The 23,983-nt window shown below is 39.3% G+C and overlaps 1 protein-coding gene across 2 annotated transcripts in view; it reads right to left on the reverse strand.

Moving 5' to 3' along the window:
- The window catches only part of LOC127580329 (voltage-dependent calcium channel subunit alpha-2/delta-1), a 532,630-nt gene that overhangs the window by 462,806 nt on the left and 45,841 nt on the right, over window positions 1–23,983 (reverse strand). For both annotated transcript variants that reach the window (XM_052033643.1, XM_052033642.1), the window contains exons 2-3: window positions 22,926–23,007; window positions 20,858–20,974 (exon numbers count right to left, since the gene is read on the reverse strand). In XM_052033643.1, the coding sequence (XP_051889603.1) occupies window positions 20,858–20,974; window positions 22,926–23,007 (199 nt within the window). The remainder of the gene's footprint in view (window positions 1–20,857; window positions 20,975–22,925; window positions 23,008–23,983) is intronic.

Here is a 23,983-nt window from a genome sequence, read left to right on the forward strand (position 1 = left end):
CCATCAACTTCATTACAGTAAGTACCATTAAAAGGATGCACCATGTCTCAAGAAACTAGTTTTGTCACTTGGCCAACATTTCTGCTTGCTTAATGGATTATTGGAAATGACTTGGTGAGTCAAAGGTTGAAGCAAAATGCAGTGCATTTACATATTGAGCTCAAGGTGGTTCGCAGGAGGATATGCTGACTGCACTGCCAAAGCAGAAACGTATACAAATCAGCCTTAAGACTGGAGACTCATCTATATCCTCTAGCTTCCAATTGTGTGATATATTTCTCCCTTTTCAATCAACCACTTCTTCTTGGGCAGCCCCTCAGGATTGTGCTTCCACTCCGATTTTGTGGATTCTGAGATGATTGGTGAGGCCAGTGTGGGAACTGCAGTCTCTTCCACAGGAGGTGCCTGACAGGGCAGGCCAGTGGGCATCTTGTGGTGTGGTGCACTCCTTCCACCACTTACGCTGGCCGTCTGTGTGCTGCAGATGCTCTCAATGCTATCCCAAGTACTCCTTCTCTGTTTTCCCACTGGAATTAGTGGGAATAGAACATAGAACATTGCAGCACAGTGCAGGCCCTTCGGCCCATGATGTTGTGCCGACATTTTATCCTGCTCTAAGATCTACTGTATCTAGCCCTTCCATCCCACATAGCCCTCCATTTTTAATGTTGCAATTTTTCAAGGAGGTTTTAAATACATTCTTTAATTTTATCCTCTGCCCACCTAGTAATAGTTTGTCTGTTTAGGGAATTTGGTGTTGAGCTAGTGACCTGCCAAATAGAGCCAGCTGAGTGCTGGGGAAGATAGCCTTGGAGAAGAATGTGGCATTGATTCAGTAATCCCTCCCTATGGATTTGGAGGATTTTGCAGAGATGTTGGTGTTTTCTTTCCAGTGCCTTGAGGTCCCTGCTGTAGGTTGACCAAGTCTCAGAGGCATATGAAAGGGCAGGGATCACTGTTACGTGACAGACCTTGAAATTTGTGCCAGGTCTGAGATCTTGATTTTCAAATACCATTCTCTTTAGTTCTCCAAGGGCTACCCTAGCCCATTGAGGGCAGTGGTGAATTTCATTATCGATATCTGCCATCACTTAAGAGCTGGATATGAGAAGTGCCCCACGTTTTCCAGTGTTTTAACATGAACCTTTATTATTGGAGGACAATGGGAGCCATTTGTAGAGGACCCATGTCTTGTAGATGTTGAGTCTAAGACCCATTCTCTTGCATTCTTCAGTGAATGAGTTAATAGTCACTTGAAGCTCTGCACCCGAATGTGCGCTAATGAAAGCATTGTTTGCAAACTGCAGCTGAACTGTTTAAAAGACTCTAACAAATATTATTAATTGCAGAGTCTACTCAGTGTTCTACAAATGAAATGTGGGCGAAATATTTCCCTCCAAACCTCCCCTCTCCCACACCCTTTGCCACAATATGGTACTTGGGCACAGGAACAGCTTCATTCTGCAAGGTATGTGCACATGAAGGTTTGAATTTGTGTTTCCTATTAGTCTGAGGCAGGTCATATTGCAGTAAAATATACAAATGCTAGAAATATTCTGATTTTTACATTTTCATTTAAATATACAGATTATTGTTTGTATTAAATAGAGATACAACAGAAGATCAAATGATCTTGGTTTCCTTTCAGGAAATTGAGAAGTTGGCATTCTATTCTAATAACAATTGGTTTCCTCAGTTGTCAAAATGCTGGCCAATTAGTTAGTAATATCAGGGCAAAACAGAGACAGATTCAAAACATCACTCTGGTCAACCATCAAATAATTTCCCAAAGTTCACTCTTCCAATTACACGTGAAAGGAAATGTCCAAGAAAGTTCCCCGAGCAATCAAACCCATTCTGAAATAAGAGAGGGCAGCACTGAGAAAAGGAAGGCATTAGGAGGATCAGATTAATCTTTGTGCTGGACAGTTATAGATGACACGCAGTAAATGGATTTAGATTCATTTCAGGATTACATAAATGACTTTAGTGGAAGCACCTGATTACACAGATCAGTTTCATAAATTCAAAATCAATCAACAAGCTGGGGAGGAAATGGCTAATGCTTAAAATCAAGAGGATTTAGGAGCTGCAACACAGGGCACAAAGAAAACCAAATATCGGTTTAAAGAGTAAAGATAATTTCAGAATGATTTATGAAGCTTTTTACTGATTTATCTTATCGAATGAGGAGATAGCTTGCTCTATTAAGTGTAGAGTTATGGATTGGTTCTAGTACAGTCAGATACAGGTGACTGGGTGGTAATGATGTCCAAACTTCTATCATGCTGGAAAATGTGCTCTGGATTTTTAGCACTATCTATGAAGATTAATAAGGTGAAAGCTATTGTGCAAAAACATGACTTAGATCTGTGCCTGATTGAGCAGCAAGATTAGTTTCACCAATAAGGATGTTACATTTCGAGTTCCTCCTGCCTCTAGTATGTGCCCAATGCAGAATTCATATCCCTGAGGCAGCAATTCATACCCTGATTTTTTTTTAAATCTTCCTGTGAACTCTCAGAGCTTCTACACAAGGCTTTCAATGATAATGGAGTACAATGGATGGGAAGGACAGGAGGGACTGTCCTGGGGCTGGGAAAGAAGTGCAATGGAGAGACGGAGATGTGTAAGGTGTGAGGGAGAAGGGGGAAAGTGAAGGGAAAGGATATGGTAGCAGTGCAGTTCATTTTCAAGCCCACTGCCAAGAAGAATGGATTTTCCACCCTGGGTGGAACCCATCTGATATTCATTCCACTGAACTCAAAGACACAAGTGTCAACTGGGCTTTGTGAAAGATGGTTCATTTATTCTGTCAGGGAACCAGACAGGCATTGAATTTTAAAGTTATCCTGTGTAGGCCTGAGCTGACAATAATCCCACCCACTTCTTTCAGGATGACTACCAAGATATCTAGGATCTGGCTCAGTGTTTCTGGATTCAATTTACATTAGGCATATCTGACATTATCAAAACAGTCTACACAGTAAAAAGAAAGTTTATTTGCGGGTTGTCATAAGTAGCAATAGACAGTTAATGCATCAGTTGATGAATCAATAACATTGAGATAACTGGCTTCCTCTGACTTGCATCATGTTGAGCCAAAAGTATTGAAGGAAGCATGCAATTTCAGAGCTTTGGAAACCTGAAAACGGAACTTTGAGCAAAAATCTATGAATTTTTGTCATAGATCTGTAAAACCTCAGTTTTTTAAATGAACTTATCCCCACAAATATCTGTATCACATCTACTTGGTTTAGTTACTGAATTTCAAAATCTCACACGTCCTCATTCAAGCATTTGCAATCCTGGTGAGCTCAAAGTGATCCCTGAACCAACTGTGCATTGTTGCGTTAAAATGGGCGAGACTAATGTGGAAAATAGAAATTCATTCTATACACTCAAACACTCAACACCACACACCGTCACTCAAACAGCATCACCGAACAGACAAAAGTGTATTGTTTGTAGTTGGATCAACTCTTCAAAAGTCCATACCTGAAAAATTTATGGTTATCTTTTTCACTTATTTTGGAATGGGAAACTATTTGTATTTTTCACTAAGGTGAGACAGAGCCTCAAAATTAGAGCTGTAATGACTACTTTTTTTTTAAATAAGAGTCATTCAATTTAAAAAGTTCAATGACGAGTTTCCACGTAAACAAAGGTCAAATTCATCAATGTAAAAACTGACAAATCTAAAAATCCCACATTCTAATTAAACTAATTATTGAATCAGTGAACATTTACAAAATTCATTCTCAGTGAACCCCTATATATTTTAATTGACTGCACCATTTGAGGAATTGGGAGACGTCCATAACATTCACCTTTTCAACATCACAAAGAATTGTTATTGGTTTGTCCCAGGTACTTCTATGTATCAAATTGCATTTGAAATATCTTCCAAGTTTGTGAAACTTATCAAAGGACAATCTATTCAGAACGCCGAATTGTGACACTTCAACCTTCTGGCTGCATGAGGCAGAACTAAGGAATCGCTTATGTCTCCAATTGGCATATGGGTATATGTTGCAGCAAAATGTTGAAGTAACTTCACTGGCCGGCATCATAACATGAATTAGCATCAATAAGTAAGGAGGAATGATCTTTTCCTATCACAGTAATGAATGCATTGCCTTGTATCTGCAACAAATTTCACAAGGCAAGTCCAAAAATGCTTGCTGCACAGTAACAAATACAAGATTAAAAGTTGATAAATGTGCAAATTGGCAACAAAATCAGAAAACAATGGAGTGCCACAGTTAATTAAACACATTGGTTAAATGGTCTCAGAGTCCATTACTAAAAATAAAAAAAAATAAGATTTAACTGTATTATTCCATAATTGCTGACAATTTTAACTCATTTTCAGGATGTAGACATTGCTGTCAAGGTCAGCATTCATTGTCCATTTGGTAAGTCAAAAATTTAGATGAAGTAATTTAAAATAGCAAAATAATCCAGATAGATAAACTGAGTCTCATCAAATGCATTGTCTGTATATTTTTTAAACTATATTTCTGAACACATACAATCCAAATGGAATATTGTAAACCTACTGATTGATAACACATTTATGATTTTGCTGCAAACTAGAAATAAGTTTTCCCAGTACTTCACTCATGACCTGTATTTTCAAACCACTCAACAGATGAGCTCAGGTGAAAATAAAGTGGGAATATAGATCCAAAGCCTATATACCGAAACTATAGAAAATTACAATAAATTTTATTTCTTTCCCCAGAAAGTAATCAAGATGCACAAAAATTTAAAGTAAGGACTAAAAAAGTTTTTCAGTGCAATGAGAGAAAGAAAACAGAAGTGCTATTAGGAATTTGGGCTATTCTAGTCAAAAAAAGTGATTCTATTTTAACAGGAAGTCTGGCTTTACTACAAATATTGTTTCAATGTGATGTTTTCTAACTCTTTCTACAGAAATGTATGAGCTCCACTCAGCAAGTGCATGATTAAAATCAATTTATTATCAACAAAATAACAATGCCTTTCATTTGTTGGCTGAATCTTCAGTGCCAACACGACAGATGACTGGACACAACTGCATGGAAATCCAGCACCATGCTTATTATCCTCCACACATCCAACACAAACCCTCCCTTTCCTGAAGGTGCTGACTCTAACTCAGCTCCTAAGCTTATTCTTTAAAAAGAAATGTTGTACTTTAATACTAAAATATCTCCAGAGGGGATTACAGACATAGGGAGGAGCAAGGAAGGATTTGAAAATAAGGTTAAAAATTGGAGAATCTTGGGTACTCTGGAACTCACTTTGATCAGCAACCTCAGCGGCAATGGGCAGACAGCATTTGGTATCACTCATGATACAGGTAGCAGAATTTTGGGTGGCCTCAGCTTCATGAAGAGTACAGTGGGCTAGGCTGGCAAGAGTGGGTTGAAGTATTAAATCTAAAGGAAACAAAGTTGTGGATGATGGTTTCAAGAGCTGAATCAATGTTAGAATCAGGCAAAGTTACAGAGATGGAAACTGATAGTCTCAATGATGGCACAATCTGAAGTTCATCGTGGAGTCAAATATAACACCAAGGTTGCAATCAGTCTAGTTCAACTTCAGAAAGTTGACAGGGAACAAATATCCTCTGGTAGCTTTGGTGTGCTCCATCTGTGAATAGACACTGCTCACAGTAACACCATAATGCATGGCCCAAATAATCTGCAATGAACTAAGTGCTTTTCTTTCGAGTAGTTTTGGAACATTTGCCAATCCATTAAATTTACCTTTATATTCTCTCCTCTGCAGCTCTCTACCTGGTCTGAAAGTTTTGCTGGAGTGTGAACTGAATGTGCAACTCTCAACTCCATCTCCATGTGGGATTCTGGGCAGGGAATGACACATGTGACATCTCATCTGTGAACCTGCATTTTGGTTACCCTGCAGATGTGATTTCCAGTGACAATCACTAGTTACAGGTAATTTAAAGCAGTATTGTCAAGCTCCTCTGCAGGTTAAATCTATTGTAAATTATAGTACAGAACCCACTTAAATTTTGGCAATCACAGTTTGTATGCCTGACACTAGACTCCTGAAAAAGACAAACTATTCTGAACTCTGTTATGGGAACAGATTACCAGGCAGACAAAGGAAAAGATTCGGGATGTACTCAAAGCCTTTTTGGAAATGTACAACATCCCCACTGACGACTGGGAACTTCTGGCTCAAGACCATTCAAAATGGAGAAGGATCATTCAGCATGGTATTGAGAACCTCGAGACCATGCATTAGGAGCACACAAAAAACAAAAGGAGTACCCCATCTCACAAACTACCCACCAGCCTGCTCTTCAACCACCTCCTGCTTCTTCTGTGAAGGAGTCTGCGATTCTCACATTGGCCTCATTAGTCACTTCAGAATCCACAGAAGTGGAAGTTAGTCATCCTCAATCATGAGTGACTGCCTAAGACAAAGGATTTTCACATAAATATCAAACACTTTGCCACAATTATAGATGCATGCAATATTTTTGTTCAAACCCTGGGGCAGTGAGGAATTGGGCAATGAGCTGCTCAGTGATTCATACATGGACATGGTTATGCTGGCCAGCTTTCTATGTGACTTTAACAGAGTGAGGACTTGTACATCATATTCATGATCTGAGCCAGATCACTGGAGCATAGAAGCGTGTGATGAGCTCTGAGTGCAGCAGATCTAATGTTTCTGGGATCAGATAGGACCAATGTCACATGCTGATAATCCAAGTATTATTTATGCACAGTGCTATAATCCCTAATTATCATGGCTGTACCATAATAAATTCAGAAGAGATATTCCCCTGACATCATTAATTTTGCAACAGGAAACAACCTATCACTGCACCATTAGCACAGGTTTAACTGTGACCAGGGCAGCCTGATCATTCAGTTCTCTGTGTTAGCCAGCCTTAAGACTTCTTGACTAAAACCAAAGAGTGCTGGAAATTGGCAGCAAGTCAGGTAGCATCCATGGACAGGTAGTTTCAGGCCAATAACCTTACATCAGAACGAGAAGAAGTTAGAGATTAAACATGTTTTACTATTAACACTTCTTAACTTTATTTTTGGATATGCTATTTTAGCATGGAAGCATTTAGAAAGAACTTATTTTCCTTGAGTCAGCCAATGACAATAACATTTTTGCTGCAAACACAGCTTTGCCTTTTACTGACAATCAATTTAAGTCCATTAGTTGAGTCACAATAACTTTATATTGGGCCAGCTTTAAACAAAGCTGATGACGCAAGTAATTTTTGCTGCACTGCTTTACTTTGGCCCATTTTTAAACTTCCGTTCTGAAAACGGAACTGCTGCCATCCAGCATGTCATTCATGTTCCAATGGTATTAAAATGATACAAGTATAATACAACTCAAAGAAAAAGCTGGTCATACACTTTATTTCCAAATGTGATTGGGAATATCTGTCACATATACCTATGACAATAAAACTAACTAATTAATTACATGAACTCGGTACCAATCAATGAATTCTCCAAAAGAAATCCAACCAGGGATAAACTATAGGTGCATATAATTATAAATGCTTATTATTATTTTTTCAGAAAAATATAGGTGATTCATATTTCACTACACGGACACTGCATGGAGGAAGTACTGCTCACATTCACTCACTGCAGGTTTTTAACTAATCTCATTCAACCATCACAGCAAATCTAGAAACAACCACAAATGCATAAGTATTCTGAATTTATTTTATAATGTCAGCAATTCATTATGAAAAAGTTTTCATATATGCAATTTTCCATTAACTGCGATTAATGCACCCAAATGATCTACTTTGATTAAAAGAATCGGACCACGTCTACCAGTATTACTAATGTTGATGCTGGGTTGACCAGAGGGAGTTTCTGTAGTAGTTGAGTAGATTATCTGGTTTCCTTCATTCCATTATCAAACCTACCTTAATGAGTCCTCCATCTTAGTATTCGTGTTGAGACCAGTATCTTGCCCTCTGGAGCACATCTGTATATTGTCATTGCATACCTTTTATTAAAAAAAATTAAATTTTCCCTCCTCCAGTTGCAACAAGGTATCACAAACAATCATAACCTTTCGGAAGGACTTTTAAAATATGTATTCTGGCACTTATAATGGATGCAGAAATGTGACTAAATTTCAAAATGGAGAACCCACAAATAGCTTTGACCTTAAGTTTGGAGCTAATAAAGTAAACAATTTATATTTATAGGGCCGAAAATCATGAACGCACAAAGACCCGAAATGTATTCATACAAAATTCCTTTGTCACAATGAAATATAATTTCATCTGTAAATAGATAAAAATACTGTTCATACAGTATATTGGGATGTGTAAAGATGTAAACCATTTAACAACTTCATTCATTGTTTCAAAGTAATGCACAAAACTGAGATTAAACTTGAGATACATTTACCTTTTCAAATAATGTAGAATCCACATTTTAAAAGTTCTCTCAATAAATTATTTTTCATTACCAAAGACTTCTAAAAGTACATTGGCCCAGATTTTGTGGTCAGAGTTGAAAGGACAGGACTCGCCATTGAAAGCTGCCACAGGGATTTTTCAGACTTTTTGGAGTTTGTCCGTCCCTTGGAGGAACAGAATTTCACCAACAGCAGCTTCTGGATTTTTCTGTTTTAACTGCGTACTTGCAGATACCAGATGCTGTGTTACTTTTGCACAGTCATGACACCACCATCGTTATAATCCAAGTCAGTAAGATTTCAGTAGATTACTCAACAATGTGCAGAAAGCATTCAGCAAGCCTCCAAAATTTTCTATAGATCTCTCAATAGAAAGCTATAGCCACTGGTCAATTTAGAAAATGGATGCATTGCTGGAAAATATTCCTTGAAGCAATATTTCATAAATCAGGAAAGCAAGGGTGAACTGGAAAGTTTGATACAATGTATTCCAATGCACGGAGTGTGGTGCATGATTCATTAAAGCAAAAATTAACTTCATAAATTGAAGATATGTACCCTAAAGACATATGTACCCCAAAGACACAAGGGCATAAGAGAAAATTTTCATAAACTGCACATATGCAATTTAAGGAATATCAGTACTGCATCTTTTCAAATGTAAAGTTGCCTTTCATTTGACACATGCAAAATTATTAATTATAAATAGATAGAGTTGTGGTAAGTGGTTTTAAAAAGAGAATACTGAAGAGGAGAAATGGAGAAGGCGGCCGAAAGGTTTAAGGAAGGAATGTTAGAATTAGAATTTAGACCATCAAAGACATCTCCAGTAATGGTGAGGTGAAGGGAGAGAGGGATGTACAAGAGACCAGATTGTGACGAGAGGGTTATAACTCCTTATTATAGAGCAATAGGGCAATACAGCATGGATAGAGGCCCTCCGGCCCAACAAGTCCATGCTTGACCACGGTGCCCACCCAGCTAGTTCCAATTTCCTGTGTTCAGCCCATATCCCTCTAAGCCCCGCCCCTCCATGTACCTATCCACGTGCTTCTTAAATGATACTATTGTACCTGCCTCAACTCGTTCCATGTACTCACCACCTTCTGCATGAAAAAGTTGCCCCTCAAGTTCCTTTTAAATTTTTCTCCTCTCACCCTAAATCTATGCTCCATAATTTTGGACTCCCCTACCCAGGAGAAAAGACTGTTTCCATCCACCTTATCTATGCCTCTCATAATTTAAAAAATTTCTGTAAGGTCACCCCTCATTCACCTACGTTCCAAGGAATAAAGACCTATCCTGGCCAACCTCTTTCGATAACTCAGGCCCTCTAGTCCTGGCAACGTCCTCGTAAATCTTTTCTGCACTCTTTCCAGTTTAACCAAGTCTTTCCTATAACAGGGTGACCAGAACAGTCCACAGTACTCCAACTGCAGCCTCATCAACGACTTATACAACTGCAACATAATGTTCCAACTCCTATACTCAATGCTCTGACTGATGAAGGCCAGCATGCTAAATGCCTTTTTCACCACCTCGTCTACCTGTGATGTTGCTTTCAACAAACTATGCCTCTCGTAATTTTAAAAATTCCTGTAAGGTCACCCCTCATTCACCTACATTCCAAGGAATAAAGACCTATCCTGGCCAACCAGGATAGGTCTTTCTGTACCATGACCCTCCCTAGTGCCCTACCATTCACAGTCTAAGTCCTATGCTGGTTTGACTTTCCAAAATGCATCAGCTCACACTTACCCATTTGCCACTCCTCAGCCCACTTCCCTAACTGATCAAGGTCCCCCTGTAATCTACGATAACCTTTGTCACTATCAACAACACCTCCTAATGTTGTGTCATCTGCAAAGTTATTCTTGATCCTCTAATGTAAAAGAAACTAATTTCTACACTTATGTTGCTTAAAATATAATTTCAAGTGTTACAAATGTTGCACCCATAGCTGGATTAAGAAAATACAGACACATAAATCAGGAACCACTCGATAACGCACTGCCATGTAATACGTTCATAGCTTCTATAATTGTAACCTCAACTCCACATTCCTGTCTACCAGCAGTAACTTTTCATTGCCTTGATTATCAAGTACCTAGCTCTTCATTAGAAATATTCAGAAACTCTGCTTCCATCACCCTTCCACCATTTCAAAGTGCCACCACAATATGCATTATATTAATTTGCACTGCTCCTGGAATTGTCAGAATTTTATGCTTCAATCAAGCCTCCTTTCATTCTTCTGAACCCTAGCGGGTATATGCTAGGCCTGTCGAACTCTTGCTCCAAAGTCAGTGCAGTTTTTAAACTTCTTTGTTCTACTTCCAACTCATTAGCACCTTTCCTTAAATAAGCAGACCAATACTATATACAACACCCCAGCTCCAGATGTGGTCTCAACAATACCCTACATATTTCAACAAAACCTCCCTACTTTTGCACTCAGTTCCCCTAGGAATAAATAAAAACTTTCACAATTACTTGATGTACTTTCACACGAGCCTTCTGTGAATGCTTTTAGCCTTGAGCATCAAGAAAGTGCAAGGCCTCTCTACTCACTCCAAATATCTTCTATCCTAGTAATCAACTAAATTATCAACCAAAATTAGAACGCATGAAATTATTGGTTTGTGGAATATTTACACATTAAATGAGTAACAAAGCAAATTGGCTTGCAATAACTTGGGTCGACCAGAAACGACCACGTATTTGAATGGAGTTTCTCTGCGTGTGACCTATGCATTATATTAGTTTGCACTGCTCCTGGAATCATCCCCTGCTACAGCTCCATCATTCACTACACCCAAGCCAACTGGATTTTAGGAATGAGCAGAACAGAAACAGAAGGAGGATGATGATACATGATACATTGAAGATGTCTTTTTAAAGAATATGGTGGAATATAGGTCTCAGTTCCAAGCATCCTTTGCTGCAATATGCAAGTTTATTTATTTTGATATGTGATACACAAATACCATGTAATCATTAAAGTGCATCAAGGGCTTCTCTGCACCACTGTGAACTCTCAGTACACTAATAACAGGCACTTAATGCTGAATAAGACCCAGTAACTTCAAGGATTAATTGTACAGGCCTATAATTTTATTAATTTTGAGCACACATGCACGTCTCTTCAATTGGCTAAGTGCTCTCACAGACACCAAATAAAACAACACCTGGCAGCCTGCATCCTGCATCTTTAACTAACTCTGCTGACGTCAGTGGCTCTCTGGTAAGGAGTGTAGCCAGCAGGTGTGCTCAGCAGCAGTGAGTGATACATGCGCTTTGCCAGTAGCTGTAAGCAGTGGCAGAGATAACAGAAGCTCTTACATCTGTGCACCAGATCATCGCCAGTCACCCATCAGAAACCCTTCCAGTCGCCAAAGAGCAGCTGTTACAACCATCCACTCTCTAAATCTCAAGCAACGTGCTCACAGAGCCAAAAAAAAAGAGGAACACTGTAAGCAGCAACACAGGATTCTCCATTTAAAAAGCGCAAAGACCACAAGTGCTTTCGATGGCAATTGCCAGAGCATACTGGCATGCTGAATTAGCAATAACCAGTCAACCTTATTTGAAAATCTAAATCTATGCATAAACATCAGATGAGCTTTATACCAGAGTCTGAAGGGGAAAGCTTAACCCTGTGAGTGCTGTATCTTTGAGCTTGATAAAAGATATTTTCCATAAATTATCTTTTAAAGAATGTTGTGCGCAGTCTTATATGAAAGAATAATGTAAAGCACAGGTATTAGAATATAATTGCTACCTTGTCAAATGCATGGACTAGAGCAGGACACCACAGCAAGTCCCACTTCTGTAGATCTGCTGGACATTTCTTTCATGGCACATCTTTTCAGTTCCTCGAAACTGCTATTTCAAGCTGTCACCTGCCTGAACACATTGATTAATTGTGACCCTGAACCACTCTCTTACTGTAAATCCAAAGCAAAACCATCCATCTCATGCACAATCAGACTGACACAAACTAACTGTCATCATTCAATTACACCACTACTGCTGTGATACGACACCAACAGCTGATGTGCCTTCTCCTACTACAGGACCAGGACTCAGACAGGAGCACCATCTCTAAATGTATTGCAGTGTCTCAGATTTCCGGCTCCTGAATAAATATTAAATTTGAAAGCCCAGATGACCAGACTCAACAACAACAACTTGCCCATTGGAATCAGACCTTTGACCAATCACCTCTTTCACATCCCCTTCCCAGTGATGCTGCCACAGTTTCAAACCCTTAATTCTACCTCTTCCATTTTTGTCACTTTAGTATTTCTTTTGCACTACTTTAATTTGCACCAGTCCATTGTTTTACACTCATTGCTGTATTTATTGTTGAAATTATTATTACCATGTATACTGTTTACTCTGTGAGCTACTCTGGAGCAAGGAATTTCATTTCACTCTGACGTATATGACAATAAATTAACCTGAATCTGAATCTTATCTGTAATTACATTTGATTACATTAGATCTGTAATCTGTAATCTTAGCAGTAATTACATAATTAAAATCAAAACACTGTAGATGCTGCAATCTGCAATAAAACAGAAATTGTTGGAAACACCCATCAGGTCAGTCAACATCCATGCAAAGAGAAACATGATTAACAATTCAGGACACAGATCCTTTGTTAATTCTGATAAAGGGCCTCAGTCCTGAAATGCTGACAGTTTTGCTTTTCACTGATGCTGCCTGACCTACTAAGTGTTCCCAACATATTTATCAATTATATTAAGTTAATTCAGCTGCATTTTGTCCGCTCAAGATAGAGGGAAACAGTTAGTTTTCAAGCACATCAAGGAAGGTTGGACTAGTATGATCAGATGCAGAGTAAACTTCCTCAAGTAATATTCCAAACACATTCCTTAACCTCCAACCTAACTATGAATTTTACCCACCACACTAGGCTCCCAGCTTTGCCATCTGCACAGCAGGAGTTGAACAGGAAGCAATTCAGTGTTGTGAAGTTTAACGCCTTGGGTGGTAGGCTGACTTGGACAAAACACAATTAGGTTAGAACCTTGAGGCTTTCATCGCATCAGTCATGGATGATTAAGAAGCAGTTCCCAAAAGGTGTAATAACTGTGTACCAATCCAATGCGTCCAACGCTATCACAATGACATCAGCTGACAGGAAGAAAAGAGTAAAGTTTAGAAACACAGCACCAGATTTCTGAGCTCCCATGGAAGGTGAATCAAAATAAGTGACTGAAAGTAAGCAATTACTTTTAGTTCAACTTTACTGACTTGAAACTACCTGGGGGAACATTAATATGCCCAGTCAGGAAGCAAGTCAATTTATCAACAAAAATACTAGAAGTCATTCTATTTTTCTTCAAAATATGTGCAAAATATTTTCTGTTTAAAGATGCAAAGATTAAAATACTTCAAAATGTTAGAAGCATATTTCTTCATGTTTTATTTCAGTTTCTTCAAACAAGATCTTTTTCAGCCCTAAATTCCTATTTTAAAAATATTTCACATTGAAATTGAATACCTGTAATGAATTTGTGAATTTTGTGCCCCGTTCACACTAGTGTTTTGGGATATTTTTGCTTATTCACTTTTATTCAATACTTTGGATTGCTTGAGTCATAATGGCACAAAGTGATTCCATAGTATGTTCACGTAAAGAAAACTTTAAACCATTATCCTAAAGGAGGAAAAGAGGTGAGAAAGGCAAGTTACATCTGTGCTTTCAGTCAGGGTGAAAATCACTCAGCACCTCCACAAAGCCCACTAATGTCATAAGTAGCACAAATTGCATAAAATGCCACTCTCCCTCAGTAACACCAAGCTTCACAGAGAGCCTGCTAATGGACAATTTTCATCTGGTCTTTATGCCTATCAATTAGCAGTGAACTCTGGACAGTTCCTTGAAGTGGATTTCTACCCACCCATCCTGGCTGGGTGCATCTGAACTAATTTCACTTCGAGCTTTTATAGCCAACAGCGAGAAGAAACTGTCATCTGTTCTGATTCAAGTACTAGTAATGAGAAGCTGCATGATCCACATACCATGGTGGAACACCAGCACTGAATCCAGCTGAATGATAACAGTCATCTTTGGATCACGACTCTTTACCCAGCGCTGGGCTGCTGTGAGGAAAGTGCTATGTGGAGATTAGACATGACCACAGAGGAAGAGGAAACTCATCTTAAGAAAAAAAAGAACAGAAATTTGGAATTACCTTGTAACAGTAATTATACAGATGTCATTTTGGTCTTTCCTTCCCCCACTACAAGCTCCTAATTACAGAGCCCTTAGCAGGAAAGCAGATGTCATGACAATACAGGTGCCTTAATCAGGTGACTACAGAGCAGTAAGCAATACAATGAACAGAATTACTTCACAACGGGACTCTATATCTACTAAGATATTTTTGCCATCCTACTGTTATGATATGTATTAGATATCCCACTTGTTGGACAACACAATCACAATTTACCTCTGTTTAACTCTTGTGGGGAAGCCATTGTGATTGTACAAAGTAGTCCATTTCCCCTCTACCTTGAATGGCAATTTTTCCCTCTTTGATTCAAGATGACCATACATTTATCTTGAGATATCCACTGTGAAAAAAGAGCAATTTCAAACTATTCTAGCTAAATAGGACATTTATGAATGACTACACAAGCAAAATCATCACATATTCTCCAAGAAAGCAGTGCAGGAGGTGTGTTTGCTGATGAGGTAAGTGGATATTTCAGAAAAGCTTTATGTAGTTTAAGTTCGTTTTCATCTGAAGACTGTCAAATTTGCACTGAAATAGATGTCTTGAAATCTGTTATCCACCTTCTTTTTGGATTGGCTGAGAATATCGAGAATCTCTTAATCAGTTTCACTATGATGTCAACAGTGTCCTAAGGTTTGACAACACAGACCAAAAGCTTCTGAGTGTTTACTGACATTTGCCCTTCTATATTCATTTACAATAAAAACCAAAAAATTGCTGGAAACAGCAGGTTAGGCAGCATCTGTGGAAAGAAAACAAAAGATAACATTTCAGGTTGAAGACCCTTCATCAGAACTGGAAAAGAGAGAAAAACAAGGTAGTTTTAAGTTGTCAAGAAGAGCAGCAGGAAGATTGACGAGGACAAAAGGAATATCTGTGATTGGATGAGGCGAGGGTTGTGTCAGTATGAAAATAGGAGCATGTTTAGGCCATTGGCCTTCCATGCATGCTCTGCCATTCAATATGATTATGGCTGATCATCTGAATTCTACACCCTGTTTCAGCTTTCTCTGCATTGCCCTTGATCCTTCTAGCCCTTAGAAAAATATCCAACTCCTTCTTGAATACATTTAATGACTCGGCTTGTACAGCTTTCAGTTGGACAGAATTCCACAAGTTCACCACTCTCATGTAGAAAAAAAAATTCTCCTCATCTCAGTCCTAAATGGTTTATCCCTTATCCTTACCATGACCCCTGGTCCTGGACTCCCCAGCCAATGGGAACATCTATCCTGCATCTAATCTGTCCAGTTCTGTTTGCATTTTGTAAGTTTCTATGAGATCCCCATTCATTCTTCTAAACTCAAGTGAAAGTATGTCTAATTAAAAAGGTCTCTTCTTACATCAGACCCCATTCCCACAGCCTGTCCAAATCAATCTGGAACTTCTCTGCATCCTCCTTATTGCTCACCGTCCCACCCAGCTTTGTGTCACCTGCAGACTTAGAGATAGTACATTTAATTCCCTCACCCAAATTTTAGTGGTGTGCAAATTACTTCAGTGGTAGGCAAATTACTGGAGAAGATTCTTAGAGACAGGATTTATGGGTATTTGGAGAAGAATAGGCTGATTAGAGACAGTCAGCATGGCTTTGTGAGGGGCAGGTTGTGCCTCACAAGCCTGATTGAATTCTTTGAGGATGTGACAAAGCACATTGATGAAGGTAGAGCAGTAGATGTGGTGAAGTGGATTTTAGTAAGGCGTTTGATAAGGTTCCTCATGGAAGACTCATTCAGAAAGTCAGGAGATATGGGATCCAGGGAAACTTGGCTGTGTGGATTCAGAATTGGTTCACTCACAGAAGACAGAGGGTGGTGGTAGATAGAGAGTATTCTGCCTGGAGGTCAGTGACCAGTGGTGTTCCGCAGGGATCTGTTCTAGGACCCCTGCTCTTTGTGATTTTTATAAATGACTTGGATGAGGGTGTGGAAGGGTGGGTTAGTAAGTTTGCTGATGATACAAAGGTTGGTGGTGTTGTGGATAGTGTAGAAGGTTGCTGTAGGTTACAACAGGATATTGATAAAATGCAGACATGAGCTGAGAAGTGGCAGACGGAGTTCAACCCGGAAAAGTGTAAAGTGATACACTTCAGGAGGTCGAATTTGAAGGCAGAATACAAGGTTAATGGCAGGATTCTTAGCAGTGTGGAGGAACAGAGGGATCTTGGGGTCCACATCCATAGATCCCTCAAGGTTGCCACGCAGGTCAATAGGGTTGTTAAGAAGGCATATGATGTGTTGGCCTTCACTAGTTGGGGTATTGAGTTCAAGAGCCATGAGGTGATGTTGCAGCTCTATAAAACTCTGGTTAGACCACACGGAGTATTATGTTCAGTTCTGGTTGCCTCATTATAGGAAGGATGTGGAAGCTTTAGAGAGGGTGCAGAGGAGATTTACCAGGATGCTGCCTGGATTAGAAAGCATGTCTTATGAGGATAGGTTGAGCAAGCTAGGGCTTTTCTCTTTGGAGAGAAGGAGGATGAGAGGTGACTTGATAGAGGTGTACAAGATGATAAGAGGCATAGATCACGTGGACAGTCAGAGACATTTTCCCCAGGGCAACAATGGCTAACACGAGAGGATAATCTTAAGGTATTTGAAGGAAGATATAAGGGGGATATCAGGGGTACGTATTTTTTTTTTTTACACAGAGAGTGGTGGGTGCATGGAACGCACTGCCTGTAGAGGTGGTGGAGGCAGATACATTAGGGACATTTAAGAGACTCTTTGATAGCCACATGAATGATAGAGAAATAGAGGGCTATGTGAGAGGGATGGGCTAGACAGATTTTAGAGCAGGATAAAGTATCAGCACAACATTGTGGACCAAAGGTCCTATACTGTGCTGTGCTGTAATGTTCTATGTTAAATCATCAATATATATTGTGAAAAGCTGAGGGCCAGCACTGATCCCTGTGGTACCCGAGTCACTGCCTGCCACCCAGAAAAAGACTTGCTTATTCTTATACTTTGATTCCTGTCAGCAAACCAGTTCTTTATCCAGATCAGCACCTTATCCTCAATCCCATCTCTTTAATTTTGCATGCTAATCTTGAATCACTTAGCTTTCTAAAAGTGCTGTTAAGAGCAGGGCAGGCTACACGAACAGAGAGAAAAACTGAACCAATAGATAATTCACATGGCCAGTTGAAATTGACTCTTTTAACCTGACAGAAAAATCTTGGACCTTCGAAAGTGGAATTCTAGATGTTTCAGATTAAGAGGATTAATTGTGAACGATGTAAACATGAAAAGACTTTGCCCATACTTCACTCTCCCGTTATCTGAGCTGCCCTACTCCAAACACTGTGGGTCTATTTCATTGCTCCTTTCCTTTCTACTAAGGATATGAGCAAAAGTATCTGTTTCTTCATCTACTTTATGGTCTAAAAGGTCCGCTTTATTGATATGACCAACTCTGTACACAGTACCCCAGGCAGAGTTTGACCAGCACCTGGTAGAGTTATATAAAATGAAGTCAGCTTTGTTTTGCAAATGCATAGGTTCCCTTCCTCAATTTAACAGGAAAATAAAATTCTTTCTGCTTATATTATATCATAAATTATTGTCTATCCATTCCATCCTCTTATACTCATCTATTTGCTTACTCCTATTGCCAGACCCATCCATGATCAGAAACAAAGTACTGCAGCTGCTAGAAGTCTGAACTATAAACAGAAAGTGCACAAGCAAGTTTAATGCCCTGCTCTGCTGAAACCCTATTTCTTTCAGGCCTTTACTGCTTAACCTGCTGAGTATTTTCATTCCAGTCCATAATCACTTAATCAGAATGCATCTCTTTACTGCCAACTGAAAATTGGAATAAAGCACATTATGACATCATTCTTTTTTGGTATTGATCCCAACATAAGCAACTTTGTTCCAACACCTGTTAAGATAGACACCTACAAACAATTAAGAAAGATCAATAGGTTGTGTAAACAACTATTGTAAGGCTGCAAGCTAAACCGTAAAGTCTAGTGATTCATTATGAGCTTGTAATGCGAGACTCACACACTGTGTAGTCAGTCAAATCTCTGATAATATGGAAACCTGCCACCTTGAGTATTAGTTTCCAAGCTCAACAATTGAGTAATCCACATAAGTAAAGGTTCTGATAAGCTTGCTCTGACAGGCATCTTCTTGCTCTTCTCTGCTTGCCTGTAGGGTCTGAATAGTTGAGTGCATTCACCAACATCTACGAAGACAAAGGGCAAATTAACATTTTGGAAGTGGTCTCTTTGTTATAATTCTGATGCAGCTGTGAAGAAGGTCCTACCCCACAAATGCTAATATGCCTGGTTCGCAAACTAGGCAGGAGCTGCCACATATTTCCACCACCCTGTGATCATGTTTCAAATGTGGTATAACAAAATTCAGGCATTATATTACTAAGCACCATATCTCAGGAATAATATTTCTGCACCCAAAATCTGTAATTTAGTAGCATTTACAAATTCAGAGACCCAAAAGGTTTCAATATAAAATATTCTGATACACAAGAGCTCTTCACGATTCAACTTTAAAAGTGGGAGCAAATGTCCACAATGGGTAAAAGGTAAAGATACTTGTGAAATCACTGTTCTTTTTGTTGCACTGATATGAGCTGGTGAGAAACAGTATTTTGTTTTTTTGTGTATGTAAATACTCAGAGAAATGACAATAAAGCAAATCTTGAATCTTGAAATGGAAATTATAAATTATTACAATCCAGCACTGACTTTCAATATTCCATTTACACATAAAATATAAGTTCTCTGAGCCACACAGAAACCAAGTCAAAGAAATATCAAGCTCCCTCAGGGTGGACACGTTTTGTGCATTCATGTCACTGGTTCACATCCACGCTTCACTGCTCATTGATGGCCTGAAACTGCAGCTGAAAAGCCACTAAATCTGTGCAAAACTAACAGCCTTTAACTCCGTTGTGCTATGGAAGTTTAAGACTCATGCATAAATATGCAGGTCCCAAACATCTGAACAGCTAGCTACCAGCACTTTCCTGATTATGCTCCAAAGTTAAACTCAGCAAGGAGTCCGGTGGTGGAGTTGAACATCAATCTCTATAGGAGCTGCAGCATATTTCCAGCGTTCTGTGGACTTGCACAATTTTGATTTTTATCTGTACCGATAGAACAATACTCAGGTATTATATTACCAAGTCTATTACACCCATTTGTTAGGAATAACACCCTTTCACCCAAAATTAGTCATTTTGTAACACTTACCCACTCGCTCAGAGATCCAAATGGATTTAATACCTAAGTTTCTGAGACAAAAAAGGTGAGTGACCTTCAATGCTCTTTACTGTTCTACTTTAACATTGGGGAGCAGATGGTCACAATAGATAAAAGGTGATGTGTATAAAGGTAAGCACTTACACTGGAAAATCTGCAAACTGCTCCTGTACCAGGTTATACCTGGTGCAAAAACAGTGAGGTATTCATTTGAATGGAGAAGAATAGCTGCAAGGCAGAAAGTTAATGTAATTTATTTTTATTTAATTAGATAAATTTTTGATATTTTGTTTTAAGTATTTTAAATATTAATATTTTTCAAAAATATTTAGAGTATATTTAATTTTTTGTAAGCAGTTCTTGAATGTTTGTGACCGTTCGAGGTATTCGAGCTCTGAGAGTTGGCTTTGCCTTGGTTATGCTTCACAGCTATCAAAGCATTTCTGTGGGATTTGCCATCAGAGGGGCCCTACACTGCTCAAGCCTCACCACTCAGGTCAGAGGCAGCTTCCTCGGAGCCCTGTTCCCGGTAAGAACAGGTTTGGTTTGGAAGTCACTAGCAACTCCAGGTGCCAAGTGATAATTTCAGGTCATGAGGTATGAAATATTTTTTCCACAACTTTTAAAATAGATACACCACTACATATATGTTGTATATTGTCAAAACAAAACATTCAGAGTTGTACAATATTCGTTGGTAAATGGATCCCTAAATGGAATTGAAACTTTGTTTCTTTAAAAGACCTGCTTATATTCGTCTCATTATTTTTCATGCATTGCCCTAATTGTGCACCAAGTTGTTACTATGGAAAACACTCCACCAACTGCGAACACATCATGTTGCTTTTATTTAAAAAACTGTTAAGTCAGCAAAGAAGCTTCTCTCGGATGTTCGCAACAGAATTCCTGTACTCACCTTCAGGGCTTTCACTTTGTTGCTGAGCAGCTTTTCTATTTCTCTGGCTGCACTTTCTACCAATCGTCGTGCGTTATTCGTTTCAACAGTGTAATATTGTCTGTTTTTTAAGTAGATCTGCAATAAGGTCACGAGAAACATTTATTGTAATCATTCTTTGGCTTTAGAAAGTTGTGGTTATGTAAAAGAGTGGAAGAGCACACTTGGCAGTGAAGGCACTCTACCTTCGGAGCTTGTGGACAGCTAAAAACAGTCAATTCTATCTAAGTGTAATATTCTGTGATACAATTTGTTCATTGTTTAACCTACCTTATCTGAGGCTATTTCTTCAGACATTTCCAGGCATATTTCCATATTTCCTTCTGACATTGAAGGAGGCCATTTCAACCCATCAAGTCTATGCCAGCTCACAGAGCAATCCCATTCCCCCATTCATTTTCCTTTAACATATTCTCCCCACATTCCCATCAAGTCCTCCCAGATTCTACCACTCACCTAGACATGGGGAGGGCACTTTACAGTGGCCAATTAACCTACCAACCCGCATGTCTTTTGCATATGGGAGGAAACCCTGGGAGAATGTGCCAGCTCTACTCACATAACACTGGAGGTGAGGATTGAACCTGCTTCACTGGAGTTGTACAGCAGCCGCTCCACGAGCTGTGCCATTGTGCCGTTATTTGGATGTTTGTATTTTGACAGTTTGTGGGGCATTATATGGGGAGACCTGCGTACATGTGCCTTGAAGTCCCTACTGACCAGGTGGTATTTCAGTCAAACAAAATTACAGAAAGGACAAGGGCTGAATCTTGTCAGCGCGTGCCTTAAGTGACCCTTCATCCATCAATACCAGCACCAAAGGATGGCAATCACTGCAAAAAATCATAAGGAAATGCATTGTTGCTGTGGTAACAATATGTAATATTGGTTGTGAACAATGATTGTTACTTTAGGGCTTTCACCCCTTTATTTGAATGAGGAATGTGACTATTCCGTGGCTTGCAATAATGTCTACAAGAGGGTCCCTGAGGTCTGTCCGCAAAGTACCTTTGCGTAATTACACACTTGGTTTGAGCTCCTCATGTCTCATCTGTACATTCCACAAATGGCTACTTAAACCTTAAGAACCCATCAAATTGTGGCAACATCCCAATTGTAGTTGGAGTCCAAGCATACAAGGATTCATTTTAAGAGACTGGAGAGGTAAAATTGAACAGCCCCTGAAAATGATGATCAAGATGCATGATTAACTGCACTGCAGGCACCATGCCAACTTTATGTTGCCTGCTCATCATATTAATTGGCTGCATGGAGGCAGTTCCTATCCTAGCATCAGTAGGGAAAGTCTTAAATGGGAGGTACATTGTGGGTGCTGAAGGTGAACTAAAACCTGGTGCAGATGCCGAACGCTATCATTTCAGCTTCCATCAGAGCACAAGCAGCATCCATGTCAGTGTCTGAGTGAGGCAGTTGAAGTCAGCCTGCTGTCTTGTAATCTCTGTTTACTGCCACCAGGACTTCGCACAGTGGGCAAAGTAGCTCAGTAAAATAGTAAACTCCAAAAGAAATAAACTACCAATGAACCTTTAAGCAGTTGATGATCCATATGAACAGTGATGGTGGAGGTCTTCATACCATTGAACACACATTCACCTCCTTGAGATTAAAGGTTGGCACCATCTGGATGTCAAAATAGCTGCACTGGGGTCAGATTAGTGTTCATGCCAATCAGTGTAATAGTGCCCATTCTGCATACTTGTCAAGATGTTAAGTGCAAGTGTGCTAACCCAATGCAATGTGCACTTTTCTAAAGGAAGCAAATGTACACTGTGGACTCCATTTTAGAACCCATAGACACAGATGTTACCCAGCCTAATTTCACCATCCCCCACCTGTTAAGGCCCAGGACTTCAAACGTATGATAAGACATTGAATTCAGTCCTTAAAACACAAATTAATCAGTTTCTTAATGAATAGCAAGGGGGCCTTCATTATCAGAGGTCAGACTACCTGATGCACCCAATAACATGCCAAGCTGGCAAGATGGGACAATCATCATTATTCCTACCTGTTCCAGCTGATCCACTCCACTAGAACTGCGGACCAACTTCACAAGGTCCTCCTTCATCTTCTCCGCCCATGACCGAATACTGCAAGACAAAGAGATCTCTCTTACACTTATAGGTTATGGCTTTGATTGTCACATTTACAAAGAAAAACTGGCAGTTTGTCATCACAGAATCTCTTTGCTTGGTTTACTTGTGTTGATGGTATCATTAGTGTCCCAGCTGTTAGTACAGATGAAATGTTAAATATTAAAAGTCATCCCTAAGATTGATGAAGCTGATTTTTCCTTAATTAATCTCGCATGTATGAACTTTTCACAAAGTGGTGTTTGGAGGATCAAGAGGCTACAGATGTTGGGTGATTTGAAGTTTCAAATTGACGGACCATTTTTATTCAAACTTGGTTAAATGGAGCTGAAGTCCTATTCAGCCGCAACCTAGCTGAATGGTGTGGCAGATAGAAGGGTTGCATATTCCACACCAATATTCCAAAATGTTCACCTGCTGCTGTGTTTAATTCTAAAAGTGTTTTATCATGAAGGTAGATTTGCAGAATGGAATGCATGGACTAGTCTATCTATCCCAATTCTTAAAATGGAACCAGATTGAGCCTTTGATTTAGTACATGCATTCCTGCCTCAAACTGAGAAAGGGAAGCATTTGAACCTTGCTTCAGACAGCTTTGGGAAGTGGAGATCAGAATCAGAATCAGGTTTCTTATCACTGACATATGTTGTGAAATTTGTTGTTTTGCGGCAGCACTACAGCGCAAGACATAAAAATTACTATAAGTTAGCAAAAACTAAATAAATAAATGGTGTAAAAGAGAAATAATGAGGTAGAGTTCGTGGGTTCATGGACCCTTCAGAAATTTGATGGCGGAGGGGAAGAAGCTGTTCCTGAAACCTTGAGTGTGGGTCTTCAGGCTTAGAATTCAGATTAGAATACAATAGGAAATTTAGCATTGGGAGGGCTTGCTCCCAATTCACTGCTGAGTTCATTCACTTCATTTTTGTTTAAACATTGAAGGCAGCTGCTGAAACCAGGCATATCCTCTTTG

The sequence above is a fragment of the Pristis pectinata genome, chromosome 19 (genome assembly GCF_009764475.1).
Source record: "Pristis pectinata isolate sPriPec2 chromosome 19, sPriPec2.1.pri, whole genome shotgun sequence".
In the NCBI taxonomy this organism is placed as follows: Eukaryota; Metazoa; Chordata; class Chondrichthyes; order Rhinopristiformes; family Pristidae; genus Pristis; species Pristis pectinata.